This window comes from Pongo abelii, chromosome 6, assembly GCF_028885655.2.
Source record: "Pongo abelii isolate AG06213 chromosome 6, NHGRI_mPonAbe1-v2.0_pri, whole genome shotgun sequence".
Taxonomy (NCBI): domain Eukaryota; kingdom Metazoa; phylum Chordata; class Mammalia; order Primates; family Hominidae; genus Pongo; species Pongo abelii.
Window position 1 is genome coordinate 83,929,478 of NC_071991.2, and position 26,339 is coordinate 83,955,816.

The 26,339-nt window shown below is 43.1% G+C and overlaps 1 protein-coding gene across 3 annotated transcripts; it reads left to right on the forward strand.

The window, feature by feature from the left end:
* Positions 1 to 26,059, forward strand: TMBIM7P (protein lifeguard 1). Of its 3 annotated transcripts, XM_009243021.2 has the most exons (10): positions 23 to 405; positions 5,238 to 5,512; positions 9,217 to 9,295; positions 10,595 to 10,648; positions 12,154 to 12,244; positions 16,265 to 16,302; positions 16,388 to 16,475; positions 20,214 to 20,303; positions 23,121 to 23,168; positions 25,534 to 26,059. In XM_009243021.2, coding segments are annotated over exons 1-10 (915 nt in total). In that variant the 5' UTR covers positions 23 to 403; the 3' UTR covers positions 25,684 to 26,059. The 3 variants fall into 3 exon arrangements, 2 of the variants coding, with proteins under 2 accessions (XP_009241296.1, XP_054415463.1); XM_054559488.1 differs by lacking the exon at positions 20,214 to 20,303 and having other exon boundaries at positions 27 to 405; XR_008527115.2 differs by lacking the exons at positions 16,265 to 16,302; positions 16,388 to 16,475; positions 20,214 to 20,303; positions 23,121 to 23,168; positions 25,534 to 26,059 and adding exons at positions 14,669 to 15,137; positions 16,065 to 16,258 and having other exon boundaries at positions 1 to 405.
* Positions 26,060 to 26,339: the final 280 nt, after the last annotated feature.

The following is a 26,339-nucleotide window of genomic DNA, read 5'->3' on the forward strand; positions in this document are numbered from 1 at the left end:
AGGTCCACCCATGCTCCAACTGCCACTCTCCTAACTGTCGCTCAGAACATTGCCTCTCAGTTCCAGCGCCTGCCCAGGCTTTGGATGACTGACCACTGGCTCAGGAGCTGGGAGAGCTACTTGAGGACCAAGTGAAAGCCTCATTTTGTGATTCGGACACCAGCCAAATATAGTTGCATGAGGAAAACTCAGTTGCCTGTGGCTTTGTTTTGTTTTTGTTTTTGTTTTTGAGTGCTTTGAAAATCTTGCTGCCTCTCTCCCTTCTGATTTGCAAGACACTGGAGAGGAAATCAACTTGGTTATCTGAGCATCTTCTAGTGCCTCTCAGCTCTGCGTGAAGACTGCTTTCCTCGGAGGAGTCCAAACTTTATCAAAAAGAGAAACATTTCCTTTTCTCTTCACAATGTAAATATATTTTTCTGTTATTATATAAGTAATAGATGTTTATTGTAAAAATTCATACTATTCAGAGTGTGTTTCCCAACTCTGCTGGGTTAGAGATGATCATATGAACAGTTTATAGTATATCTTTCCAGTCTCGGGAAGTGTGTGTATGTGTGGCTGTATGTACAACATTAATGTGATCTTGCTCAATGTTATTTTCTAATGTTAGCTTTTAAATTTAAAAGTGTGTAACAGTGAACTCTCCACATCAATCCATATATATCTGCCTTTTCCTGTGCCAAAATGAATTTAACCATTCCCTTGCTGATGGATATTTAAACTGTTTAAAAATTTTTTGTAGTTATGAACAATGAATGGTGTAATGAACTTCCTTATACATGTATCTTTGCGTATTTGTATGGAAAGGTTTATGGGATAAGTTTCTAAAAATGTAACTGTTGGGTCTAAAGTAAGACACATTTTGAATTCTGATAGATGCTGCTAAATTGCCACCCACCCCCAAAACGTTTATGCCCCCATGAAGGTGTAAGTAAGTATCCCAGGACTGATACTTACTAGGCAAGTAGGCCCAGTGCCTAGGACTCACGATAGTTTTAGGGACTCAGGATAGTTTTAGGGGCCATAAACACATTTTAATTTTTTAAAGCAGGAGAAAAAAGTGAATATAATAATGAATATATAATATATAATGACTCCAGAGAGGATTATATTCATCTTTATACCAATGCACTCATAACATATAATTTTTAGTATTTTTTTGGAGGAAAGGACCCATGAACACAAACATGTATAGGGTCTATGGAGGTCATTTTGTGGCCCTGGATTCTCTATTATCTATCTCTTCACAGCCTTGCAATTCTGAGACTTATCTTTTTAATCTTTGCCAGTCTTTCTTGTTTTTATTTGCAGTTCTTTGGTTATTTGTGAGGTATCGTCTCCTAAGTTTATTGACCATATGAATTGCCTATTTATGTTCTTTTCTGTCTCTCTCTTTGTTTTAGAGACAAGATCTTGCTCTGTTGCCCAGGCCGGAGTGTAGTGGCACAATCATAGCTCACTGCAGCCTTGAACTTTTGGGCTAAAGAAATCCTCCCATTTCAGCCATCTGAGTAGCTGGGACTACAGGCACATGTCACCATGCCTGGCAAATTTTTTTTTTTTTTTTTTTTAGAAATGGGATCTCACTATGTTGCCCAGGCTGGTCTCAAACTCCTGGACTCAAGCAATCAATCCTCCCACCTTGGCCTCCAAAAACATTGAGATTACAGTTGTAAGTCATTGTGCCTGGACTTTTCTCATCTTCTTACTGGGTTGCCCATCTTTTCTTTGTTAAAGTTCTTCTTACAGTATAGTAAATATCACAAATATTACACTTAAAATTTAGCATTTTGGCCGGGCGCGGTGGCTCACGCCTGTAATCCCAGCGCTTTGGGAAGCCGAGGCGGGCGGATCATGAGGTCAGGAGATCGAGACCATCTTGGCTAACATGGTGAAACTCTGTCTCTACTAAAAATACAAAAAAAAAAAAAAAAAATTAGCTGGGCGTGGTGGTGGGCACCTGTAGTCCCAGCTACTTGGAAGGCTGAGGCAGGAGAATGGCATGAACCCGGGAGGTGGAGCTTGCAGTGAACCGAGATTGCACCACTGCACTCCAGCCTGGGTGACAGAGGGAGATTGTCTCAAAAAAAAAAAAATTTTGCATTTAATATTTGTAATGGTGTCTAAAGCACTCTTGTACCCCAAATCTGCCAAGCAGTTGTGTTTTTTTGAGACAGAGTTTTGCTCTTGTTGCCCGTGCTGGAGTGCAATGATGCAATCTTGGCTCACTGCAACCTCTGCCTCCCGGGTTCAAGCGATTCTCCTGCCTCAGCCTCCCAAGTAGCTGGGATTACAGGCGCCCATCACCATGCCCGGCTAATTTTTGTATTTTTAGTAGAGACGGGGTTTTGCCACGTTGGCCAGGCTGGTCTCCCACTCCTGATCTCAGGTGATCCACCTGCCTTGGCCTCCCAAAGTGCTGGGATTACAGGCGTGAGCCACCGGGCCCGGCCAAAGCAGTTCTTATATGGTATCATTCTTGCAAAGACTTACACAAATATTCCTGGTATTTTCTTGTAGAATATCTATGGCTATTACTACTCATGATAATATCTTTAGTTCATCTGGCATGGATGTTTGTATAAGATGTGAAATAGCTATTAAACTCTATTTTGTTTTCCAAGTACATAGCTAATTTTTCCCCCACCATGGGACAATAATTTGAAATTTCACCGTTATCAAATATTAAATTCTCCTTTGTACATCAGTCTGTTTCTTGAATCTCTTCCAACTCATTGATCTATTTATTGATCAATTTATCTATTGCCACACTATTACTACAGTTTTAATTATAAAGCTCTATAATCTTTTGATTTCTGATAAAAGTAAATCACCATCCCCTCCACCATAATCCTCCTCCTTCTAATTTTTTTCTTGATTATTCTCACACCTTTACTCTTTCTGATAAACTTTGGAGTTATATTTTCAAGTACTGAAAAAAAAATCCCAATGAATTTTGTAAAATTTGGAGATTAATTTGAGGAGAAGGGACATCTTTCCCACACTGCATCTGCTTCTCCAAGACCTGGCATTTTGTTCAGACCTTCTATTTATGCCTTTCCTACTTGGCCTTCAGCTTGCCTGAGTCTTTGCTGTCTCAGCCCCTTCATGACTCTCCGTGCAACCGGAGGCCAGCAGCAGGGGCTTGCCTGAGACTTCATGTTACCCAGAAGGTTAATAGGGGCCTTTTTCTTTGCAGTTTTTTGTCCATTTAGTAGTGGTTTTCTTTCTTTCTTTTTTTTTTTTTTTTTTGAGATGGACTCTCACTGTGTCACCCAGGCTGGAGTGCAGTGGTGTGATCTCAGCTCACTGCAATCTCTGCCTCCCAGGTTCAAGTGATTCTTCTGCCTCAGCCCCCTGAGTAGCTGGGACTATAGGAGCGTGCCACCACGCCCAGCTAATTTTTGTATTTTTAGTAGAGATGGGGTTTCACTGTGTTGTCCAGGCTGGTCTCAAACTCCTGACCTCATGATTTGCCCACCTCAGCCTCTCAGAGTGCTGGGATTACAGGCATGAGCTACCGTGCCCGGCCTAGTAGTAGTTTCTTAAGAACTGTGTTCAGGCTGGAAGGCACTGTGGCAAAGCCCACTGCCATCTCATATCTGGATTTCTGGTCTCTGCCTCACTTTGTCTTAGTCTGGCCCATTCTCCACACTACCTAGAGTAACCTTTCTTTCTAGGAGATCTCCATGGGTCCCTGCTGGGAAACCTTCCTTGATTCCCCATTGTATTAGTTTCCTGTTGCTGCTGTTGCAAATTGCCACAAACTGAATGAGTTGAAACAACACACATTTATTATCTTACAGTTCTGGAGGTCATAAGCCTAAAACCAATCTCACTAGGCTAAAATCCAGGTTCTGGCAGGGCTGGTTCCTTCCTGGAGGCTGTAGGGGGAAAGCCATTTCTTTGCCTTTTCCAACTTCTAGAGGCCACCTGTGTTCCTTGGCTCATGGCCCCCTTCTTCCATCTTCAAAGACAACAATTGTATCACTCTGACCTCTACTTCTGTTGTCACATCTCCTTCTCTGACTCTGCTCTTCCTGCCACCTTGTTATACCTATGATCATAATAATCTTTGTGATTTGATTGGGCCAACCCAGATAATCTAGGATAATCTCCCTATCCCAAAGTCCTTTTCTTAATCACACCTGCAATGTTCCTTTTCACATGCAAGATAACAGACACAGGTTCCAAAAACTAGGACGTGGACATCACTAGGGGACTGCCATTCTGCCAATCACACCCATGGCCTTCAGGATGAAGTCCAGACTCCTTAACTTGGCTTGCCAGCCTCTCAGAGGCATGCCCACTACTTCTCTGTGTAACCTCATTCCACTCTCCCCTTCAAACTCCCTGCTCCAGGTACATTTCTGGAACTTGCCCTCCCTGCCTTCTCCAGTCCTGGTCCAGGCTGGTTCCTTGTCTGGAAAACCTCTCTCCATCTCTTCACTTGACTAATCCCTACTCGCTTCCAGCCATGGCCTAACTTTCAGTTTCTCTGGAAGCTTTTGACAACCTCTTCTACTCCCTCCAAGTTCCTCCAGATTTCCTTCAGGGGTCTCAGGACTTCCTCCAATGTTCCTGGTCTGCTTATATTGCCTTTTTTTTTTTTTGAGATGGAGTCTCGCTCTGTTTCCCAGGCTGGAGTGCAGTGGCACGATCTTGGCTCACTGCAAGCTCTGCCTCCCAGGTTCAAGCGATTCTCCTGCCTCAGCTTCCCTAGTAGCTGGGATTACAGGTGCCTGCCACCATGCCTGGCTAATTTTTGTATATTTAGTAGAGATGGGGTTTCACCATGTTGGCCTGGCTGCTCTTGAATTCCCAACCTCAGGTGATCCGTCCGCCTCGGCCTCCCAAAGTGTTGGGATTACAGGCGTGAGCCACCGCGCACAACCTATGTTGCCTTTTATATGATTGCTTGATTATACTCTCTTCCAAAATGTAAGCTCTTTGAGGGCAGAGACAGCAAGGGCAGCTTCATGCTTGGCACTCATTAAGTTTTTGCTGAATAAATTTTATTAAAAAATTAATTTCATAATATAATCAAATTATTTTACTCTATGGGTTTCATCTTAAATGTTATCATTCATTTAACAAATATTTACTAAGCACCAACTTGGTAAGTACTGAGCCAAGCCAGTTAAAATTAAGAAGAAATCGCCTGATGATTCTGAGGATGCTAAGGTTGTAGAGGTGTGATCATAAGGACATGAAAAACAATTCTTCTCCTCTAGGAAATTGGACTTGGAGGTCAGCGAACGAATAGACTTTGGTTCTGGAGATCATCGACAACTGATTCGGGAAGCAGCAGATAAAAGCATCCAGTCCCAATCTGGTGAGCGCTACACACCTTCATCTTCAGCTGGGCCACTAGAAACTCAGGAGAAGCCACGGCCAAAGGACACCGAGCAGTCGAATACCTATGTGGTAGAAATTTCAGATGACGTCACCCCAGGTGATAGCAATGCAACTTTAGGCAATCCTTTCTCAGACGCATTTGTCCGCAGAGGTGAGAATAAAGAAATTACCTTTTTAGAAGAGAAGAGCACATGTTCTCTTAAAATGTTTCCACAGAGTAGATTGTCAGATATAATTTTGTTTTTAGTTTTTCTGAGTCATGCTTTCTCATAAAATATGATGTAGGGCTGCTATAATTGACTGCTTCTAAGTTGTCCAGGGCATTCAGAAACTCATAAGAAACATATGGTGAATAACTTTTTTTTTTTAAGGAAATATGAATTAGTCATGGTTCATAAAATGTTTTTACTTGTATACAAGGTGATACCATAATATTGGCTTAAGTTTTAAAGTGTCCACTCTGCCACCCTTAGGCCTTCTGAGGGCCTGGACAACTTGCAGGTGGACTGTGAGCTTTGAATCCTATTGGTCTCCCTGTGGGCCTCACCACTCCTTTCCTGTGGCTGGAAAGCTGCCTTTTGAAGCTCTAGCCTTTGAGGTAGGAGAAGGAAAAGGCAAACAGCCAAAGGCAAAGTAGAGCCAAGAGAGGGCTGCAGGTATCCTGAGAGTTGACCAAACCAGTCTTTTTTTCAGAGGCATTTCTAGAAACCACACCCAGAGTTTTGAATGCCATGTCATTGACCCACCTGTATCACATGGCCACCTCTATCTGGAGTTGTTCAGCTGAGCCCATTGCCACCCTTAACAAGATCTGGGTCAAATAGTGAGGAAGCCAGGGATATTGGATGTCAGTAAGCACCTGGCTGTCTCTGAGATCAATATCAGGCCTACACGGTGTTGTGCAAGGGCAACGCTATTGCGTTTCATCCTTACAACAACATACAAATACAAAAGTTGTATTGCCATTTTACATGTGAGAAAATGAGGCTTAAGGAGTCTAATCGAATTAGTCTTTCAGGTCTAATTGAAAAATATGTAGAGCCTCCTTGCCAGTGTAAGAGTCAGTTATTTATATGTGCCTCTCCTGAAGGGCAGAGGCTGGCCTTTGTCCAATTAAAAAAAAATACAGTATATGAAAATATGAAAGTGTTGTGGAGAAAAGGAAAAGTATAGCAGGGTAATGGATTGAGTTATGGGGGCTGTAATTTTTTAAAGCAGCATTATGGAGATATAATTTGCAAATCATAAAAATCCCTTTTCAGTGTACAATTCACTGGTATTTTGCATATTTAGAGTTGATAACCATCAACATGATCAATTTTAGAACATTTTCATCACCTCAAACAGAAACCCATAGCCAGACTAGGCGCAGTGGCTCATGCCTGTAATCCCAGAACTTTGGGAGGTCGAGGCAGGCAGATCACTTGAGGTCAGGAGTTCAAAACCAACCTGGGCAGCATGGTGAAACACCATCTTTACCAAAGGAAAAAAAAAAAGAAAAGAAACCCATACCCATTGGCAGTTACTCCCATCCTCCCTCCCCCAAACCCCTGCTAACTACTGATCTACTTTCAGACCTCTCTGTGAATCTATTTTGAACATTTCATGTAAATGGAATCATACAACATGTGGTCTTTTGTGATTTCCTTCTTTCACTTAATGTTTTCGAGGTTCTCCCATGTTGTAGCATGTGTCAGTATTTCATTCCTTTTATGAATGGGCTGTATACAATTCCATTGCCTGAATAGAAGACGTTTGTTTATACATTATTCAGTTGACAGACAATTAGATTTTTTCTACCTTTGGGTTGTTTTGAATAATGCTGCAATCAACATTCATATTCAAGTTTTTGTGTGGAGATATGTTTTCATTTCTCTTGGGTAGATACCCAGGAATTGCTGAACCATAGGATAACTCTGTGTTTCACATTTTGATGAACTGCCAAACTTTTCCAAAGTGGCTGCACCACTTTACATTCCAAGCAGCAATATATGAGGGCTCCTGTTTCTCTGCAACCTTGTCAACACTTGTTATTGTCTGTCTTTTTGGTTATAGCCATTCTAGTGTTCGTGAAGTATTATCTCATTGTACTTTTGACTTGCATTTCATTAGCGAATTTTCTCTTCTACTTATTGGTCATTCATATGTCTTCTTTGGAGGAATGTCTATTCAAATCCTTTGCCCACTTAAAAAAAGCAGCAACCATTTTGTTATCTCTCATAATTCTGTGGGTTGACTCAGTTCGTCAACTCTTGTGCTGGTCTTGAATTGGGGGCTCTCATTCACTTACAGTGAGATGGTAGCTGAGGCTGTTATGGCCATTATGACTCCATGTTATGGCTTGTGGTTGGTGTTAGTTGGGGATCCAAATTCATCCTTTTGTGGGTGTATATCCAGTCTTCCCAGCACCATTTGTCGAAACGATTATTCTTTCTTCGTTGAATTTTCCTGGCACATTTGTTAAAAATCAATTGACCATAAATATAAAGGTTTGTTTCTGGACTGTCACTTTGATTCCATTGATCTCTATGTCTGTTCTTGTGAGCCTGGGCCACATTTAATATTTGTTCCCCCACAGTCCCTGCTACATAGCAGATGCCAAATTAATGTGAGCTAAATGAATATTTTAATGTAGGCAGCATACACTTGGTAATATATGTTCTCATATTTTTATTAAGACAGTTTAGACCCACTGCTTTGTTGTCATACTTCCTGTGCATAGAAACTGCCCAGCAAAAGGACAGTCAACGATCCTATAAGTTAATTTTAAGCAGCATTACTTCTTTTTTTTTCCTTTGAAATTGGGATAAAGCCACACAAAAGGCAAATTGCCATTGCCAGTGCCATATTCAGAGGGCTCAGGACGTAAGCAGAAAGAGGTGCCCACGTGCTGTGCCTTGTATGTTGGCCTGTCATTCTCTTGGAACTCTTTGGTCTCATGTACAGTTCACCAAGTTATCTATTTCTGCATCAGGATGCAGAAGAGAAGAGAGTTACTACAGGTGGGTAGGCTGGAGAGAAAAGTGGCAGAAAAGCTCCACAAACTCTCTGCAGCCCAAGTCCATCTCCAGGGAGACGCCCCCTCTCTCTGCAGTCCTGAGGCACTGCTGCTCTCCGGTGCAGGGAGGTAGTGTTGCTGGATCCCTAATGATGGGCCTGTGACATGGTGAGGCTTTCAAATCATGTTTGATCCTAAGGAGGATGGGGTGTGCATGACAAGGAATTAAATTCCTGAGTTTGTCTTGAAAATTCTAGACTTTGGCCAGGCATGGTGGCTCATGCCTACAATCCCAGCATTTTGGGAGGCCGAGGCAGGTGGATCACCTGAGGTCAGGAGTTCGAGACCAGCCTGGGCAACATGGTGAAACCCCATCTCTACTTAAAAAAATACAAAAAAAAAAAAATTAGCTGGGAGTGGTGGTAATCTTAGCTATTCAGGAGGCTGAGGCATGAGAATCACTTGAACCCGGGAGGTGGAGGTTGCAGTGAGCTGAAATTGTCCCACTCCACTCCAGCCTGGGCAACACAGTGAGACTCTGTTCCAAAAAAAAAAAAAAGAAAGAAAGAAAGAAAAATAAATAAAAAAGAGAAAATTCTGGAGCTCCCATGGATAAACCATCAGATCTCCAATAAAACACCTCTATCCAACCATCTGGATTGAGTGTGCTCTAAAAGTTCTATAGAGCTGCATTTTTGTTATTATTCTATTTGCTGACTGTAAACTAGCACTGCCTTTCCCATCCTAAAAAAAGAGCAAAAAAAAAATTTCTTTCATTAAATATCAAAAATAGGTCATTACATTTATATTGTTATTTTGACTATTGCGTCATAAAAATAATGTTTCTGTCTCCTCAGCTTTCATTATCAAAGTGTTCCTCCTCCTGTCAGTTCAGTTGTTGCTCACTGCAGTAATTACCGGTGTGTTTATTTTCTGGTAAGTCTTTATGACTGATGTAGAATTAAGTGTTAGGTTGTTCACATTAATTTTTATTGAATCAGCTTAATTTAATTTTGATCATTTAAAGACAGTTTGTCTGTTTTTGTTTTTCTGAGGCAACTCCTAGACCAAGGTGGTGGTTGATTTCTAGAATTTTACTTTCACTTCCTAACCGAAGCAAAAAAACTTTTTTTAAACTCTTATTTTGGACACTGCTTTCTTTTTTATTTTTTCCTGAGCTGTTTCAACAGTTAAAACTGGATAGAGAAGAAAAGGTGAGCTGGGCGTGGTGGTTCACGTCTGTAATCCCAGCACTTTGGGAGTCTGAGGTGGGCGGATCACTTGAGGTCAGAAGTTTGAGACCAGCCTGGCCAAAATGGCGAAACCCCATCTTTACTAAAAATACAAAAATTAGCCAGGTGTGGTGGTGGATGCCTGTAACCCCAGCTACTCAGGAGGCTGAGTCAGGAGAATAGCTTGAACTTGGGAGGTGGAGGTTGTAATGAGCTAAGATTGAGCCACTGCACTCCAGCCTGGGCAACAGAGCGAGACGCTCTCTCAAGGGAAAAAAAAAAAAGGTGAGATTATGGAGACCTTGGAGGCTGGAACAGCGTTAAATTCAGAAATTATTTGAGGGTCTGGGTGCAGTAATTCACACCTGTAATCCCAGCACTTTGGGAGGCTGAGGTGGGAGGATTGCTTGAGGCCAGGAGTTTGAGACCAACCTGGGCCACATAGTGAGAACCCCATCTCTACAAAAATAAAAATAAAAATTAGCCAGATGTGGTGGCACATGCCTGTAGTCCCAGCTATTCAGGAGGTTGAGACAAGAGGAACGCTTGACCATGAGTTCAAGGCTGCAGTGAGCCACGATCATGCCACTGCACTCCAGCCTGGGCAACAGAGCAAGACCGTGTCTCTAAAAAACAAAAAAAAAAGAACTTGTTTGAGGGACTATGATCTGTCACTGCTTAAATATATCCTAAGAAAATCTATATTTATAAAACAAACATGAGAAGTTGAGTTCTTTTGCTTTGCACACATATCAATCTCAGCATTTTAAAAATAAAAACCTTTATTAGGACATTCATTCATCCAAATTTTACTTATAACTTATTATGAATATATCTATTTTAAGAAAAAGAATGTTTCACTGTTTCATTCCCCATCTGTCATTATTCATCAGTTAGGGTTTCTTCCTTTCTTCTCATGATATTGCTTTACTTCTACTTAAATATCATATTAGTTAGTGAAATATTTATTGTGTAAAACTGTATTAAATTTTTTTTTAAACAGGGAGGCTTTAAAAGTTTGGGTGCTCAAAAACCCCTGGTTCATCTATGCAATCTTGTAAGTATCACTGGACTTAATACAATGTGTTTTTTCTACTGTCTATTGCCTGAGATTCTTTTACTATTCAAAATGAGGTATAAGGTACAGCATTCTTGAAATGATATGATTATAGGGATGAAAAATAAACAAATCAATGGCTGACAGGAGTTAGGGTTGAGTGTGTGGGTTTGGGTGTTACTATTGTCAACCTAAATTAACGATAGAGAGAGAGGCTTCCTGCAGAGTGTATTCAGAAGTGGCAGGGGCATTGAGAGGTGGGATACACAGGCCATGATGGATGATGGAGAGGTTGGGATAAGAGGAAGCCTTTAAAAGGCAAAGAGAAGTCTATGTAAATTATTTTGAAACAAAGATCACTGGTCACAGGGGCTTGTCACGGGAGCTGGTGCTAACTCATTGGTGGAGACAGCCACTGCCAGGCAAGTGTTTTTGTGAGAGCAGCTTGGCTGGAATGCTGCGATCTTGAGGAATTTTTTGTGATATACCCTGTTGTAGACATGTGGGCAGGACACGTAGGGACATGTGGGGCATATAGAAATTTCTTGCGGGTTTTTAAAAGGTCTTTGGGCTAGTTCTTATCTCAGATATACGAGATCCCCTCCTTCATCACCTCTGGCTGCATTCTGGGTGTGACCTAAGTTACTCCATCTTGGCACTGGTGACTTTTACACTATACAGGGCTGGGGCAGTACAAGAGAGGTCTTTGTGCGTGTTTTCTTGAAGAGATAGTTCTGAATCTTGATTGTGATGGCGGTTACATGCATCTGCACATAGATTTGTGTCATAATTCGATGACATAGATGATATATACACTGTATCAATGTCAAATTACTGGTTTTGGTACTGTACTATAAATACATGAGATGTAACCACTGGGGGAAACTAAGTGAAGATTTCACGGGACCTCTTTATCTCTCTGCAACTTCCTGTGAATCTATAATTATTTTAAAATAAAAATATTTTAATGCCCCATAAGCTATCTGTGGATGGAAATGAGAAAAGTTAATTTTAAAAGCTAAGAAGGCCGGGCGCGGTGGCTCACGCCTGTAAGTAATCCCAGCACTTTGGGAGGCTGACGTGGGTGGATCACCTGACGTCTGGAGTTCGTAGACCAGCCTGGCCAACATGGTGAAACCCCATCTCTACTAAAAATACAAAAATTAGCTGGGCGTGGTGGCAGGTGCCTGTAATCCCAGCTACTCGGGAGGCTGAGGCAGGAGAATCGCTTGAACCTGGGAGGTGGAGGTTGCAGTGAGACGAGATCACGCCATTGCACTCCAGCCTGGGCAACAAGAGCGAGACTTTGTCTCAAAAAAAAAAAAAAAAAAAACTACGAAAAGGCAAAAATAATAATTAACATTTTTGTTTATAATACTATGAGATAAGTAAGATCATGGTAAGTATTACTATGATCTATATCTACATCTATTTATCTCTGTATAATATATGCTATGATATAGTCTGTGAAAGCAAATAACACGTGGTTTTAAATTATCCTCCAGCCCAGCATTTTTTGCCGTACTTATTATACTTGCTTGCTGTGGGAATCTCCGCCGTCAGGTGCCTGCAAATTACATTCTCCTGGGATTCTTTGTAAGTAAACCTTGACAGCACCTGTTCTAGTTCACTCACGTTATTAAATTCACTCATTTTATTGTGGAAACTCTTCCTGTGGAACAATACAGATAGAAATTACTTGTGAAACGTTCTCTTGGCGGAATTTTGTTTGTAATGAAGTAGTAAACTTATGAGATGGTATTCACACCCTTTGAGCTGATTAGGGGATCTGGGGATCTGGGCGACTTCGTGCTGGCACACTTGCCTCTGATAAGGGCACCTGGGGGCGCACACTCCCGAGTCTGGGCTGCACTTCAGGAACAGTTAACCTGTCTATTGCTGGGACCCCTCTCAGGCGCAAACACATTTTGTTATGGAGAGTGGATTCCACGTCTAGTTCACAAAGTCGTGTGCAAGAAGTTTATATTTCTTTATTCTTGTAAAATGTATTTTATTTCTTCTTCAAGTCCTACCGGGAGCAGAACCCATCTCTGAGCTAGGTTCTCCCTCATTTCCACAGCTTGAGATGCATCTCAGCTCACGAGGGCTTTTCCAGCACAGCAGAGTCAGGGGCTGAGAGGGCTCTCCTGATTTAACTGCGGCCTGGTTCCTGGTCCCGGGTTCCGGGTTCTCCAGCGCCTCACTGTGGTGGCTTCCACTCACAAGGCTTCGCCACATCTGCCCATTTTCTGTCGTTGGTGCCACCCTAGACCACAGAACCCAGGGTGGCTCCCTTTCTTGCAGCCAATTCCTTTCTGTGCTGCCCACAGAAACCCCAGGATCGTGCCAGCTCTCAGCAGGTACCTGAAGCTCCTAGATTTTTCTAAACCTGAATAGAACTCGAATTTCCACCAGTTTCCCTGCATTCCAACTCAGGGCTTAGCTCCCCAAAGGTCGCAGGGCTCCTCCCCAGGGACCCGGCATCCTTCAGGAGTCAGGCGGGTCAGGCCAAACCTCTTGCCTCCCGGGGGTGTGGTCTCTCTGAAGCTCACAGATAGTAACTCCGAGAGTGTTTGGGTCCTCTTATGAAAACCCAGAACCGTCTCAGTATGATTCAGGAGGTTGTCAGCAAACAATTCTTTCTTTTTTTTTTTTAGAGACGAAGTCTCTCGCTCTTGTCGCCCAGGCTGGAGTGCAATGGCACGATCTCGGCTCACTGCAACCTCCGCCTCCCAGGTTCAAGCGATTCTCCTGCCTCAGCCTCCCGAGTAGCTGGGATTATGGGTGCACGCCACCACGCCTGGCTAATTTTCGTATTTTTAGTAGAGATGGGGTTTCACCATGTTGGCCAGGCTGGTCTAGGAACTCCTGACCTCAGGTGATCCGCCCGCCTCGGCCTCCCAAAGTGCTGGGATTACAGATGTGAGCCACCGCGCCAGGCCAGCAAACGATTCTTTTTTTGGGAAGGTTGGCATTTCTTCCCAAGCAGTGTTGATCATTCTTTCACGGGAAGATTGATTTACCAATTGATTTATTCCCCATCTGATTCCAAATCAGACTTGAGGTGGCTTATAAAAATATCCATAATATACGAAGATAAGATCAATTAATGGAGAAATCTGATGAAAGGAAAAATGGGCTAGAAAAATAAAGATAATGGTTAGATTAGTGCACAAAATGCATCAAGTCTTATGCACGCGTCTGGAGCCTAGGCTTGGTTCTGCGCCCCCTGGTGGTCAAAGCGAGCATGAACACGTGACCGTCGGTGAGACTCAGCACCAGTACCCTGGGGATTTACATGCTGGGAGGAATAGCTGGCTCCTGAGGCTGGAGAAGACGGGTTGCCTGCTGTCCACGATTGGACATTTCCTCACCTGCCAAAGCATGGAGGAGGCTTCCTTAGCTGGTGTGGGTACCCTGTTCACTGCCCAGGCCAGCAGTGGGTGTCCCAGTTCCTGCACTGACAGCACAGATCACACTCAGAACGGGGCGGGGCTGGAAGCCAGACGGAGGCAGAAATCTGGGAGCCGAGACGGTGGGGAAGGGCGACAGGAGGGCGTGCTGGTTTCCTAGAAATGTTTGAGCTTTTTACTTAAAAATTTTAAATGGCCTTAACGTTTATTACAAGAGATAAAAGTTATTGGTCTCCAAGGAAGCTCTCATCTCTGAGGTTTTGCTGTTTATCTCAAAGCAAGTAACGGCTTAAAAGAAGAGATATTATACAGGGGCAAAGCATTAGTTATGTTTTCCAGACTTAACGTAATGCCCAAGGGTTAGAAGATATATGGGAAAAAGCCCATTTCAGAAAAAGAGTTGAGGAAAAAAGGAAAACATATTTCACTGACAACAGCTTTTGTCCCATAGAATTTTGGCCTCTTGAGCCCATGTTCTGAGCTCTTGAAGTCTTCAGACAGTTGTGACTTCCACGGCCTCTTCCTATTCTCTTCCACTCTTTCAAAAACCGAAAGCCATTTTCTAGCTTGAAACCATTTCCTCTTCTCTCTCCCTGTCTCCTCCCAGTCGCTCCCAATTACACATACAGTCACACATTTACACACACAACACACAGTCACACACACCCCACACCCCCTCACGCCATTCACACCACACACACCCCTCACGCCATACACACAGTCACACACACCACACATTTACACACACCACTCAGCACATACACACACAGTCATACACACACCACACATTTACACACACCACTCAGCACATACACACACACAGTCATACACACACCACACATTTACACACACTACTCATACCACATACACCACATACACATGCACACTCACACACTTACACATATTACACAGACACACAGGCACACACACCACACACACCTCACTCACAAACTCACATATACACCACCCACACCACACACATGCACACCTCCTTCATGTGCTGCTGGAGCTGGAGAAATAGGAAGCAACGGATCCACTATAAGAGGAAGAAAGTCATCTGGAGAGGAAGGTTGGAAGTGAGCACATTATTAAATATCATTTGTATGGAGACTAGGTACACTGTTTTCCCTATAATGGAAATAGAGATAGCCTACTTCGTTAAGTTGTACAAAGTAGAGAATCAGGCGATTACCCACTGGGTTTGGAAATGCCAGAGGGGTGACCCAGGACTTTGGAGACTCCACTTCTTTCCCAGCCTCTGCTCCTGGCCATCCTTGGCCAGTGGGAGTTCAAAGCCTTCTCTCGCAGGCCTCGTACTAGGATGGGCCCTCATTTTTACCCCTGGAGACTGGAGGAGTCTTTCCCGGCTCTGCCTGTGGACCAGTGGGTCAGCCCAGTCTCTGGATTTGCCTCTGGCAGAGCAGCCTTGGAGCTGGGCATGACTTCAGCCCTGCAGCCACTGCTCTGTCGTCCTCACGCCTTGGTGAGCCTGACTGTGGGCCTGGGCACAACCTCAGTGCCTTGGTCTCATCCTTCAGCCTGACTGCCTGCTGGCTCTCAGCCTCTGCCCCTATCCCACCTTTCCCTGCACCCCTGGCTCTATTTGGGTGATGACAGTCCTCCTAAGCCCGGGACTGGCACCTGCAGGCGCAGTTCCACACTCTGCTCTGCCAGTATCTACCCTCCAGTCCCATCTCCGGCACTGGGAAGACCTTGTTTCTCATCCCATGTCTGAGGTTGGAAGGCTGTCCCTCAGGTGCCGTGGAAAGTGTCTGTACCCAGAATGTTATGAAGCTTAGATACCGCATATCCTGTCCTGATGAAACATCGATAACGGCGTGGGTGGCCCCCTTTGATGAATGACAATATGGTCTACAAATGAACCTTTTTACCTTGGTTTCTACATTCATAATTAATACATGTTTAATTCACTGAGTATGTAAAGTTACTGTTGTGTTCAAAGAAATGTTTACTAATAAATAATTTTCTCTTGTCCATCATAGGGAGGATGTTACAGAAATATTGAATTCTCTTCATTCCCCATAGTTGCCCAGTGGCTGTGTGAACCAGGCTGTGCATATTCCCCCTTGCTCCCTAGACCCTGCTCAGAAGCACACCCCTCAAATCACCTCTTCTGGATTCTGGGCCTCGCCCCCATGCCTCAGGAAGCAGGCGTCTGATTTATTGTGAATTTTGTTTTTAGACAGCTCTGCAAGGTCTGCTGCTAGGAGCCATATCAGTGTAAGTCTTTGATACACATTTCCTTTGATTTGTGTATGCTTTTCTTGGAATGTATGTGAACAATAATCACAGTCTCTGGTTTTAGTTTCTACAAGGCCGAGGAAGTGTTATGGGCAACAGCTGCAACCACTCTGGTGACGCTAGCACTCACTTTGTTTGCTCTACAAACAAAAGTAGGTATTATTGAAGGGAGTGTGCCAGGTATGTCCCTTTGTCCCCAGCCCATTTTCCTATGCCTTCCTCTGCTCTCTCAGTCCTGGAGGTCTCATCTCCAGGGCCCTCTTGCCTTAGGGCTTTCCATGGGCTTTGGCCAATGGGGAGTTCCAGCTGGAGACAGGAGGCAGGAAGAGAGAGGTACTGATTCCTATGGCTTCCTCCCAATGACAAGTTCCTCTTGGGCTAACGGTGTGCCTTAGCAAGATTCACTGCCTGTCACAAGGTGGCCAACTCAACACAACCTTCTGGGCTTCTGTAACTGCCCCCTCTCCTTTCCCCTTTGGGCCTGGGGCTGGTAACAGCTGTTTGGCTGGCTGCCAGACTAGCTTACTTCACTACCTGTTCTGGTTGCCTGCAGACACTTCTGTGGAGAGTTCCTTTACAAACAAACCCTCCTCAAATCATCCTATTTGAGTGTGTCATCTGTTCCTTGCTGGGGCCCTGACTGATACAGGGAATTTAAAAATTTAAAAGTTGTACAGTTTACCAGGCTCCAAAATGCCAAGATGTCCCAGAGAACATCTCATAATTCGAGATTATTTCAGTTGAATTGTGAGATGGCTCAGTCTCTGTCCAACCATAGGGTGTTCTTGAGATCTGATGCAGCATTGCCTGCAGCCCCTCCTTTCAGTCCTGGTCAATTTCCTTTTGTAAAGCATGGGCTGGCCTTAGGTAAATAACTTACACAGAAGGGAGTGCATTTCCCAAGCTGTTTGGCACACATCATAAGGAAGATCTTATACACATGCAGGATTTTAGCCTTTTCCTGGTGGAAAAAGAAGTGTCAGAGAGACAGAAGGATCTACTAGGTATTTAGTCAAACTGTATCAAAAGTTAGAGATTCAACTTTAATTCATGATGAGATCAGTATTTGCCATCTTAAAGCTGGCCGTTTGTAGAAACCAGCCTATTTGTAAATAGATAGGCTTCTTTGCAATGAGTAAGGTGGGCCACTGTTGAATGCACAGATTCCTTAAGCCATTTAAAATCCTCTAAGCTGGCCAGGTGCGGTAGCTCATGCCTGTAATCCCAGAACTCTGGGAAGCCAAGGCGGGCAGATCACAAGGTCAATAGATCGAGACCATCCTGGCCAACATGGTGAAACCCCATCTCTACTAAAAATACAAAAATTAGCTGAGTGTGGTGGCGGGCGCCTGTAGTCCCAGCTACTCAGGAGGCTGAGGCAGGAGAATCGCTTGAACCCTGGAGGCAGAGGTTGCAGTGAGCCGAGATCGTGCCACTGCACTCCAGCCTGGTGACAGAATAAGACTCCGTCTCAAAAAAAAAAAAAAAAAAAAAAAAAAAAAAATTTCTCTAAACTGCCAGAATACTTTTTAAAAAGCCCATTAGTATTTTAAGTCACAGATAACCTATGACCTGGGTTCAGGGGAGTGAATATTACATTGCAAAGTATTTTATTTTATTGTTTGTTTGTTTATTTATTTTTGAGATGGGCTCTTGCTCTGTCACCCAGGCTGGAGTGCAGTGGTGCAGACATGGCTCATTGCAGCCTCTACCTCCAGGGCTCAAGTGATCCTCCCATCTCAGCCTCCCAAGTAGCTGGGACTACAAGCATTTGCCACCACACTTGGCTAATTTTTAAATATTTTGTAGAGTAGGGGTCTCCCTGTGTTGCCCAGGCTGGTCTTGAACTCCTAGGCTCAAGTGATTCTCCCTCCTCGCCTCCAAAAGTGCTAGGATTACAGACATGAGCCACTATGCCCAGCCGGAAAATATTTTAAAGATGATATTCACATTGATGACTTTGAAAGGCAGCTGAACCCATGGTCAACCACATTTTTCTCCCTTATTAAGTTATGTGTTGGGAATGGCAAAATTCAGTCCAACCACAACCCAAGCGGTGCAGAGGAAATGTAGGAACACAATGAGTCTGAGTTTTTCATGAACTGCAACTGTCCACTTAGCAGGGAGAAAATTAACTAAATGTCCATTTGGTTTAACTACAATTGGACCTCACAGTTGAAGCAGTTCCTTTGGGCTGGGTGATAGTGTCATGTGGATACAAAACGCTCAGCTGCTCAGCCTCCCTGTCTCCCTGCCTTTCTCTCTAAAGTGGGGCCTGGGAATATGGGATGTGACAGTGGTTTGTGGGCTCTTGGCACTGGCCAAGAAGGGGACAGGGCGAGGATGGGGTGGGGATGCTACTGTCCACCATTGTTCCTGAATGACTGTCACCTGGACCCCAGAGTGACTGCCTGCTCCGTGGGCCTCTGAAGCTGACAACCCACCACAGGTGTGACTTGGAACCTGCTCTCTCTTGGGCTTGGTCAGAGCTGACAGGGCTCCCCACCTGAATTTACCTCACCCCAGTTATCCTTCCTTAATGAAGTCACATCTTCTTTCTGCCAACAAGGAGCAAGCCTTAGGGTTTCATTGTCCTAAGCCAGATTTACTGCTCTCCAGACCTGGGTTGTCCAAGAGAAGTATAATGTGAGCCACAAATGCAAGTCATACGTATAATCTTAAATTTTCTAGTAACTACAGTAAAAAGTCAAAAGGGACAGGTGACATTCTTTAGATAGTATATTTTATTTAACCATATATATATGCAGCATTACCGTTTTAACCTGTAATCCACATAACCCAAATATGAATGAGATATTTTACTTTTTTTGAGCTGAAATTCGAAATCCAGTTGTGTATTTTACACTTATAGCACACCTCAATTCAGACCAGCCACATTTCAAGCGCTCAACAGCCATATGTGGCTACTGTAGTGAAAGCACAGCCCTAGACCGAGTTTATCATGCACCAGAATCACCCCGAGGCCTTGTTGAAACACAGATTGCAGGGCCCTGCAATCTGTGTCGCTGCATCAGTAGGTCTGGGGTGGGGCCCGATAATATGAATTTCCTAGGTGGTGCTGATGCTGCTGGTCTGAGAACAGCACTCAGGGAACCAGTGTTTTGGATTATTCTCTTGGTGTATTAAGGGTAGGGAGAAAAAGGGGGAAACAAAATAATTAGGAAAATACTCCTGCAAGAAAATATACTGAATTAAAGGCTCTTGTTTGTCTGCATAATCTAATTTTTTTTTTGGCCAGAAGATAAACATCCTCTTTCTTAAGAAACCCTTAATCTCCTCAGGCTGATTTGGGTCACTGATTTATAAAGAAAAAAACAAAAATCACAACTATACATTTCCAAATTACAAAAGAATCATTAGCAGTAACTTTTGAAAGCTTAGTATATACTTTTGTTAAAACGTATGCATATAAATGTGAAAAAGATAGCCAGTTAACATCTTGGTATATTTCACTCCGTTAATGTTTTCTATGTACATGCTTTTGAACATATGAATGATTATGATCATCCTATATCTTCAAATATACATCCTACTTATTCAATGTATTTTTTATGGGAAATTTCATATAAGTACAAAAATAGAATAATGTAATGAAACCCCAAGTACCCATTACCCAGTTTCCAAAATTATCAACTCATGGCTACTGGCATTTCACCCATACTTCTACCTTTTTCTCCCAGTCAATATAACACTTTTTATGTAGCATTTTTTAGTGGTTGGAGCTAATGAATTTCCGTGGTTCTTGGAATTGATCAGGGTAAATTATTAGCAATGGGCCAGTTTCTATGGGGTATGAGATGCATCTTTAAACATCCTAAAATTTCTTATAGATAATAACTGAGTTGTTTATGCTGCTTATGTTTCCTCAGTGGGATTTTACCTTGCTAAATGGAGCACTGTTCGTTTTCTGCTTCGTGCTTTTAATCTATGGAATTATCTTAATCTTCGTGCGATCATATGTAAGTGAGATCTTACTGGGAAACCTCAGAGAATTGTTAAACATATAGATGAAGTGCTGGTTATGTTAGTCTGGGTCCTCTGAGAAGCAGACATGGAGTTGGGGATAAGCGTGCAAGGATTTTAGTAGGAGAAATGCCTATGAGAGAAAAGGGGCAGGGAGCCAACAGCTGGGGGAGCTGTCAGACCATGACGGCATATCAGGCCTCGAGTGAAGGAGAGGGAGAGGAGGCTGGGTGGGAGCATTCTAAATATGGCGTGGTCTGAGGGCGGCTCAGCAAGGCCATCAGGAAGTCCTAGAGCTAAAGTCAATCATCAGGGTGGTCCCGTGTCTTCCAGGAAGGGCCCTGTTGCTCCCAGCAAGGACTGAGAAGTGGGAAGCATGGCCTAAGTGCAAACTGCAATGGGTTGCACAGCACAGCATCTGTGCCTGTGGTCAGTTCCATTCCCCTCCTGGTAAATGAAGGTCTGTGAGACGGATCCTAGTGGCCCCCACAGTGGTCGTTAGGAGGCACCATGGACAGAAGCTCTGGTGCATGAATATTGAGCTACAACCCTAGACAGTTGTCCTTCTCCAAGAGGGTCTCGAGGTGAGCCTACCCATGAGGGCAGGCCAGATTCCTTCTCCTATATTTGGGTGCTGCTTGTTTGAAGTACCAGGAGTGGTACAGAAAGGCTTGTTTGGGCCTTTCTGATAGCAGCCTAGAGGAGGCTCCTTATTTTCCAATTCTAGTTTTTTTTTTTTTTTTGCTTTAATATAGTCATTGAATTCTTACTAGATATTGGACATAGGCCTATGTGTTTTTCACAAAACATCACATTCAATTCTGACAACATTCCTGAAAAGTACATAGCTCATCTATTTTATAGATAAGAAAAGAGACTCAGATAAATTAAATAATTCATCTATATCCCACAGGGAGTGAGTGGCTGGGGTGGCACTGAGGCCAGGTCAGGGTGACTCGAGTGACCATGCTCTTCCCACATCATTGCACGTTCCATGGACTGACTCTGAAAGGCTGTAGAGACCGAGAGGTGTGATCTGGCCTGGTGTTGGCAATCTGTGAGTGGCCCCTATGTGGAGGCCCTGTTGGAGGCCAGATCCACTGAGAGCTGGTCTGGGGCCTGGGACCCTTTTGGCTAAAACCTTAAGGCCAACTTGGTCCCAATGCTGAACCAAGGAGTTTCTTTGGCAACAAGTGGACTATTTACACAATCTTCAGACATACATAGAATCAACAGTTCTTCCTGGATTGGTTTAGTGTTATGAATGACCCCATAGGCTTAGAGCTAGGAAGGTGGCACCTGCACTTCAGAGATAAACTCAAAGGCATCACAAAGATGGGCCTTAAAAGGCCCCAGCTCTCCGCTTATTAATGGCAGCAGAGATATTGGTAGTAATAATGCAGATATTAGGTGGGTTCCATAGGTCTTTACAGTATAACTTAGGTGAAGTTAAAAAACTGTTTCCTACTAGACAGATAGATCTTAATTCCCATTCTAAATTTTCTTTCACAAATATCTACAATCTTGCACATGTGTTCAAATGGAAGACTTTGTTGAAGCCATTCCCTAAGTCTACATGCTTGTTGGATGTTGGCAATTTTGAAACCTTTGGACTCCTATGATCAGGTGTTTTCTTACTATTAGCTCAGTCTGGAAATACTGTGTCTCCCAGACTGTGTCACTGGCTTCTGATCATCTTCACCAAGAACCTATCCTTGTTGAAAGCTGGCAGTGCTTTGCCCACCCCTCTCAGAACCAGCTTTCTCATCCTGAAGAGTTAATGCCATATTTTTTTCAGATGTTGTACTCCATTTTTTAATCCTCTTCCCCAATAGAACTAAGCCATTTGGCATTTAGACTAGTTCCATATTCTGACCAGGGCTGTTTGTGTTGCAAGGAACAGATACCACTCAGACTAGCTTGAGGCAAAGAGCCAGAGAAACTCATAGACCTCCTGGGTGGGAAGAAGAACTGGGATTCCCAGGAATGAAAACCCTGCCTTCCTCTCTGTGGCTGAGTTGACTAGCCACCTCTGCTTATAGCAATAATAGTGCCAGCACGCACTAAAGGTACAACAGCCTCTGCTACTTGGTTCCCTCTATCATGAGAATTGATTTCCAGCTGGCCTGGTGCATCTGTCTAAGCCCACTCACATATCAGAAGTCCCTGATCAGTCATCAGACTCACTGTTTTTGGAGCTGGGGTCTTCCACTGCTTTGTCAATCAACTCTAGCTAGGATGTGTAAAGGTCACTATGACCCCAAGGCTTCCTGTTCCATGAATTGAGAGGAGAGGGCAGATTCTCTAGAAGGTCTATGTGGATGGGGCACGAAGTGAAATACATCTAATACATTCTACTTGCCCTACCACGCATGAGACGTTTAGCATTTACTTGGTGAATATTATTTAGCATGTGCAAGCTTAGTTTTTATTTGCTTGCTTATTGGAATTGAGTGGGTGCTGTTGACTAAGAATGCTATCATGGACTTTGGGGACTTAGCGGGGAAGGGTAGGAGGGGCGTGAGGGTAAAAAGCCTACATATTGGATATAGTATATACTGCTTAGGTGACGAATGCACCAAAATCTCAGTAATCACCACTGAGGAATTTATCCATGTAACCAAAAAGCCCCTGTTCCCCAAAAGCTATTGAAAGAAAATAAAATTTAATTAAAAAAAAAAGAAAAGATGAATTCCCCCATAGATTCAGCTTTCTTAATATTGGTTCCTTATCTGGCAGCAGTGACCTAAGTGGCCCCTTTCATTATTCCAAATATTTTTCTTCATCTACAGCCGTATCTTTTCTCTTTGCAGTGGCTGCATCTATTGTATGCTGGACTCGGAACTGTGCTCTTCTCACTCGTAAGTCCATTGCTCCATCTCTTTGGTAAGAGTGTGGTATGTGCATTGACAAGCCCTTGTGCTAGGCCTGGAGTCACATGGGGTTAGGAATTCACTGGAAACTCTTCAGCTCCCTTTTAAAGGATCATATTTAAAGCCATTACCCTTAGGAGAGCCAGATGGTCTTCCAGATCCACGAAAACATCACTTTTGTTGAAACAGTGAATATTTCAGAAAAGAATGAAGAATTATTTATAAGCTTTGAAACTTACTATAGCAGGGGTGTGGTTTCTTTTTTGTTTCTCCCTCCAGACCAGTTTCTATTCTTTCACAATAGAAACTTCTCCTAGAGAACCGGTGGAGGTCACTGCTAATGTATCTGGGAATGTCTTTCCTTCCATTTAGTCCCATCTCTTGCTGTTGTATCTTTAAAACTATTTTAAGGAATGTTTTATTTAAAAAGTAATACATGCACACATTTTAAAATTCAAACAACATAGAAGATTATAAAATGAAAATTAAAATCTCTCTCTTATCCCCTGTCCCTAGAAGGAACAACTGTTAACAGTTTCTTGGAATCCTTTTAGAACTTCTTTACACATAGGCACCATTTCTTCTTACACAAACATAGCTATGCTATGTATAATGTCCTGCCTTTGCTTTTTCACTTAAAAATAATGGCTTCTGCATATTAGCAGACCTGGGTCCAACTAATCTTTTTCAAGGGCTGCATGGAATTCCATTTCATGCTTTTATCATATCACTTCTTTCAGGGTTTTGTTGTTTGTTTGAGACAGGGTCTTGCTCTGTCGCCTAGGCTGGTGTGCAGTGGCATGATCACGGCTCACTGCAGCCCTATCTCCTGGGCTCAAGTGATCCTCCTAGCTCAGCCTCCCCAGTAGCTGGGACTATAGGCACATGCCACCACATCTGGCTGATTTCATTTTTATTTTTAGTAAAGACAAGGTCCTGCTTCGTTGCCCAGGCTAATTTCAAACTCCTGAGCTCAAGCAATCCTATCTGCCTTGGCACCTCCCAAAGTGCCCAAAATTATAGGCATGAGCCACTGTGCCCAGCCAAGATTTTATTTTTTAATATTATTTATTTTCAAAATTTCCAAATATATCCAGAAGTATTGAGAATGGTGTAATGAACCCCATATATTATCATTAGGCATAAAAACTATCTACATTTTGCTTCCTTTTTATTGTTGTTGGGATTGTGTTATATCTTTCAAACGTTAGAAAAATTCACACCAGGAGGTTAAGGTTAAGCGTATACATTTCAAACGAGATCGGGTGTATTTAGGGTGGTATGGGTGTAGACAAAGTTAAGCATATACATTTCAGTTTTCTCATTTCTTTTCCTATTATAAAGGGAAATTATTTGCATTCATTTTCCTTTATTCCTACAATCTCAGACCTTTTGTGTTGATGCTTGCTGTACTGATGCTTGCAAACAACGTTTCCATGCAAAAGTATGTTGATGTTTCTGTTTCCCATTTGCAGGCAGAATAAAAACGATTGTAGACTCAAACAGGTCTATGCAATGCCAAACAAATTGCTGGAAAAGGAAATTGAATTTTGGGGGAAGCTTAACTATCAGAGTTGGGGGGCATGGGGTTAGGCAGGGTGCCTCACTCCCAAATGCTCACAGGAGTCTGAATCCTGGCTGGGGCTTCCCTGTGGGTTGGTTGTGTCTTGGGTGGTATCCTGAGCCCTGATCCTCCTGGACAGGCAGGGCACCACTGGATTGAGCTCATCTCACTCTCCCATGTTCCTGTCTGCCCTCAAGCACATAACCTCTCCCGAGAAGCTACAGTCCTAACCATCCCATGCATGTCTGTGAAATGATTGAGAGTCATTATATCCCCTCTTACAAGAAGCAATAAATTAAAGCCAGAGATTTGGGGAGTGAAGGGAAAGAAAACCACTTCTGCATAGGAGCTGGGACTCCAGGGTGATAGATGAAGGCTGAGAGCAAAGCTGCATGCTTTGCCATTGGGGCTTTTTTTTTTTTCCTTTTTTATAAAGGTGATGAATTTATCCCAGTTTGCCTGGGACTGAGGACTTTCCCAGAATATCAGTCTTGGGCAAATTGGAATAATTTGCCACCTTAGCTTTCTTTCCTTCCAAAGGTGCTGACATGAGACACAGGGAGAAAGGGGGGGAGAAGGGATTTGCAGCTCAGGTGAGGCACCTGCTTTTATAGACTACAAACTTGGGGACCCAGTGACCGACTGGGGCTGTAAGAATAACTTATTCAGCCCAAAACAGACTTTCGACAGTGTTTCTCCTGATGCTAAAATATTTTTTTCCAGATCATTTGAGACACTTATTTCATAGAAATGTACAATTTAAGTAGCTAATTCTTCCTTTTCTTCAAGTACTTGGTGATGGATGTGCAGCTCATGCTGGGAGGGCACCACCATTATTCCCTGGATCCTGAAGAGTATGTTTTTGCTGCCCTGAACATCTACTTGGACATCATCAACCTTTTCATTTTTATTCTGCGTCTGATTGGACTGGGACGGTAGTCACGCAACCAAGGCTGGCTCGTGCGGAGAAGAGGAAGGAGGGGTGCTGTGGAGTGTTGCCGGGCTCAGGCATGCAGAAGTCACCACTTCAGAAGCTCTTTTATTTAAAAAAAATTTTAAGAATACTTACTTTTTTGTCAAATGAAACCAAGCATTGAGTAGATGATAGCTGTAGCTGTTATATTTTTAGTTCTATTGTCTAGCAAAACTTTCTGGGGACATTTCTAATTTTTATAGATTCAAAAGATGAGTATCATAATTACATACGTACAAACATTTGTAAGATGCCCATTCCTTTGTTGGAGTTTTCTGAACACTATTTAAAGCTGTAAACAACATATCTCCACGTGAATACAATTGACTACAGAAACCTACATTTACTTCTTTCTCTTCTCTTGATTTGGACATTCTATGGGAATATTCTGGCATCTGATATTTTTAAAGAGCTAAACCAGAAGATAAATCAAATAATTCTGCCTTTCTCTTGGATTCCAGAGTCAGACTGGAGAGAATAATAGCATCCATCTGGTGGGGTATAGAGAGGTTTAATCAAGTTCATGTACATGAAAGGCTCAGGACAGAGCATTAGCTGCTATTGTCACCATCCCACCCATGCTTCTGGGCTTAACCTTAACTCAGAGACCACTTCCTCTGAC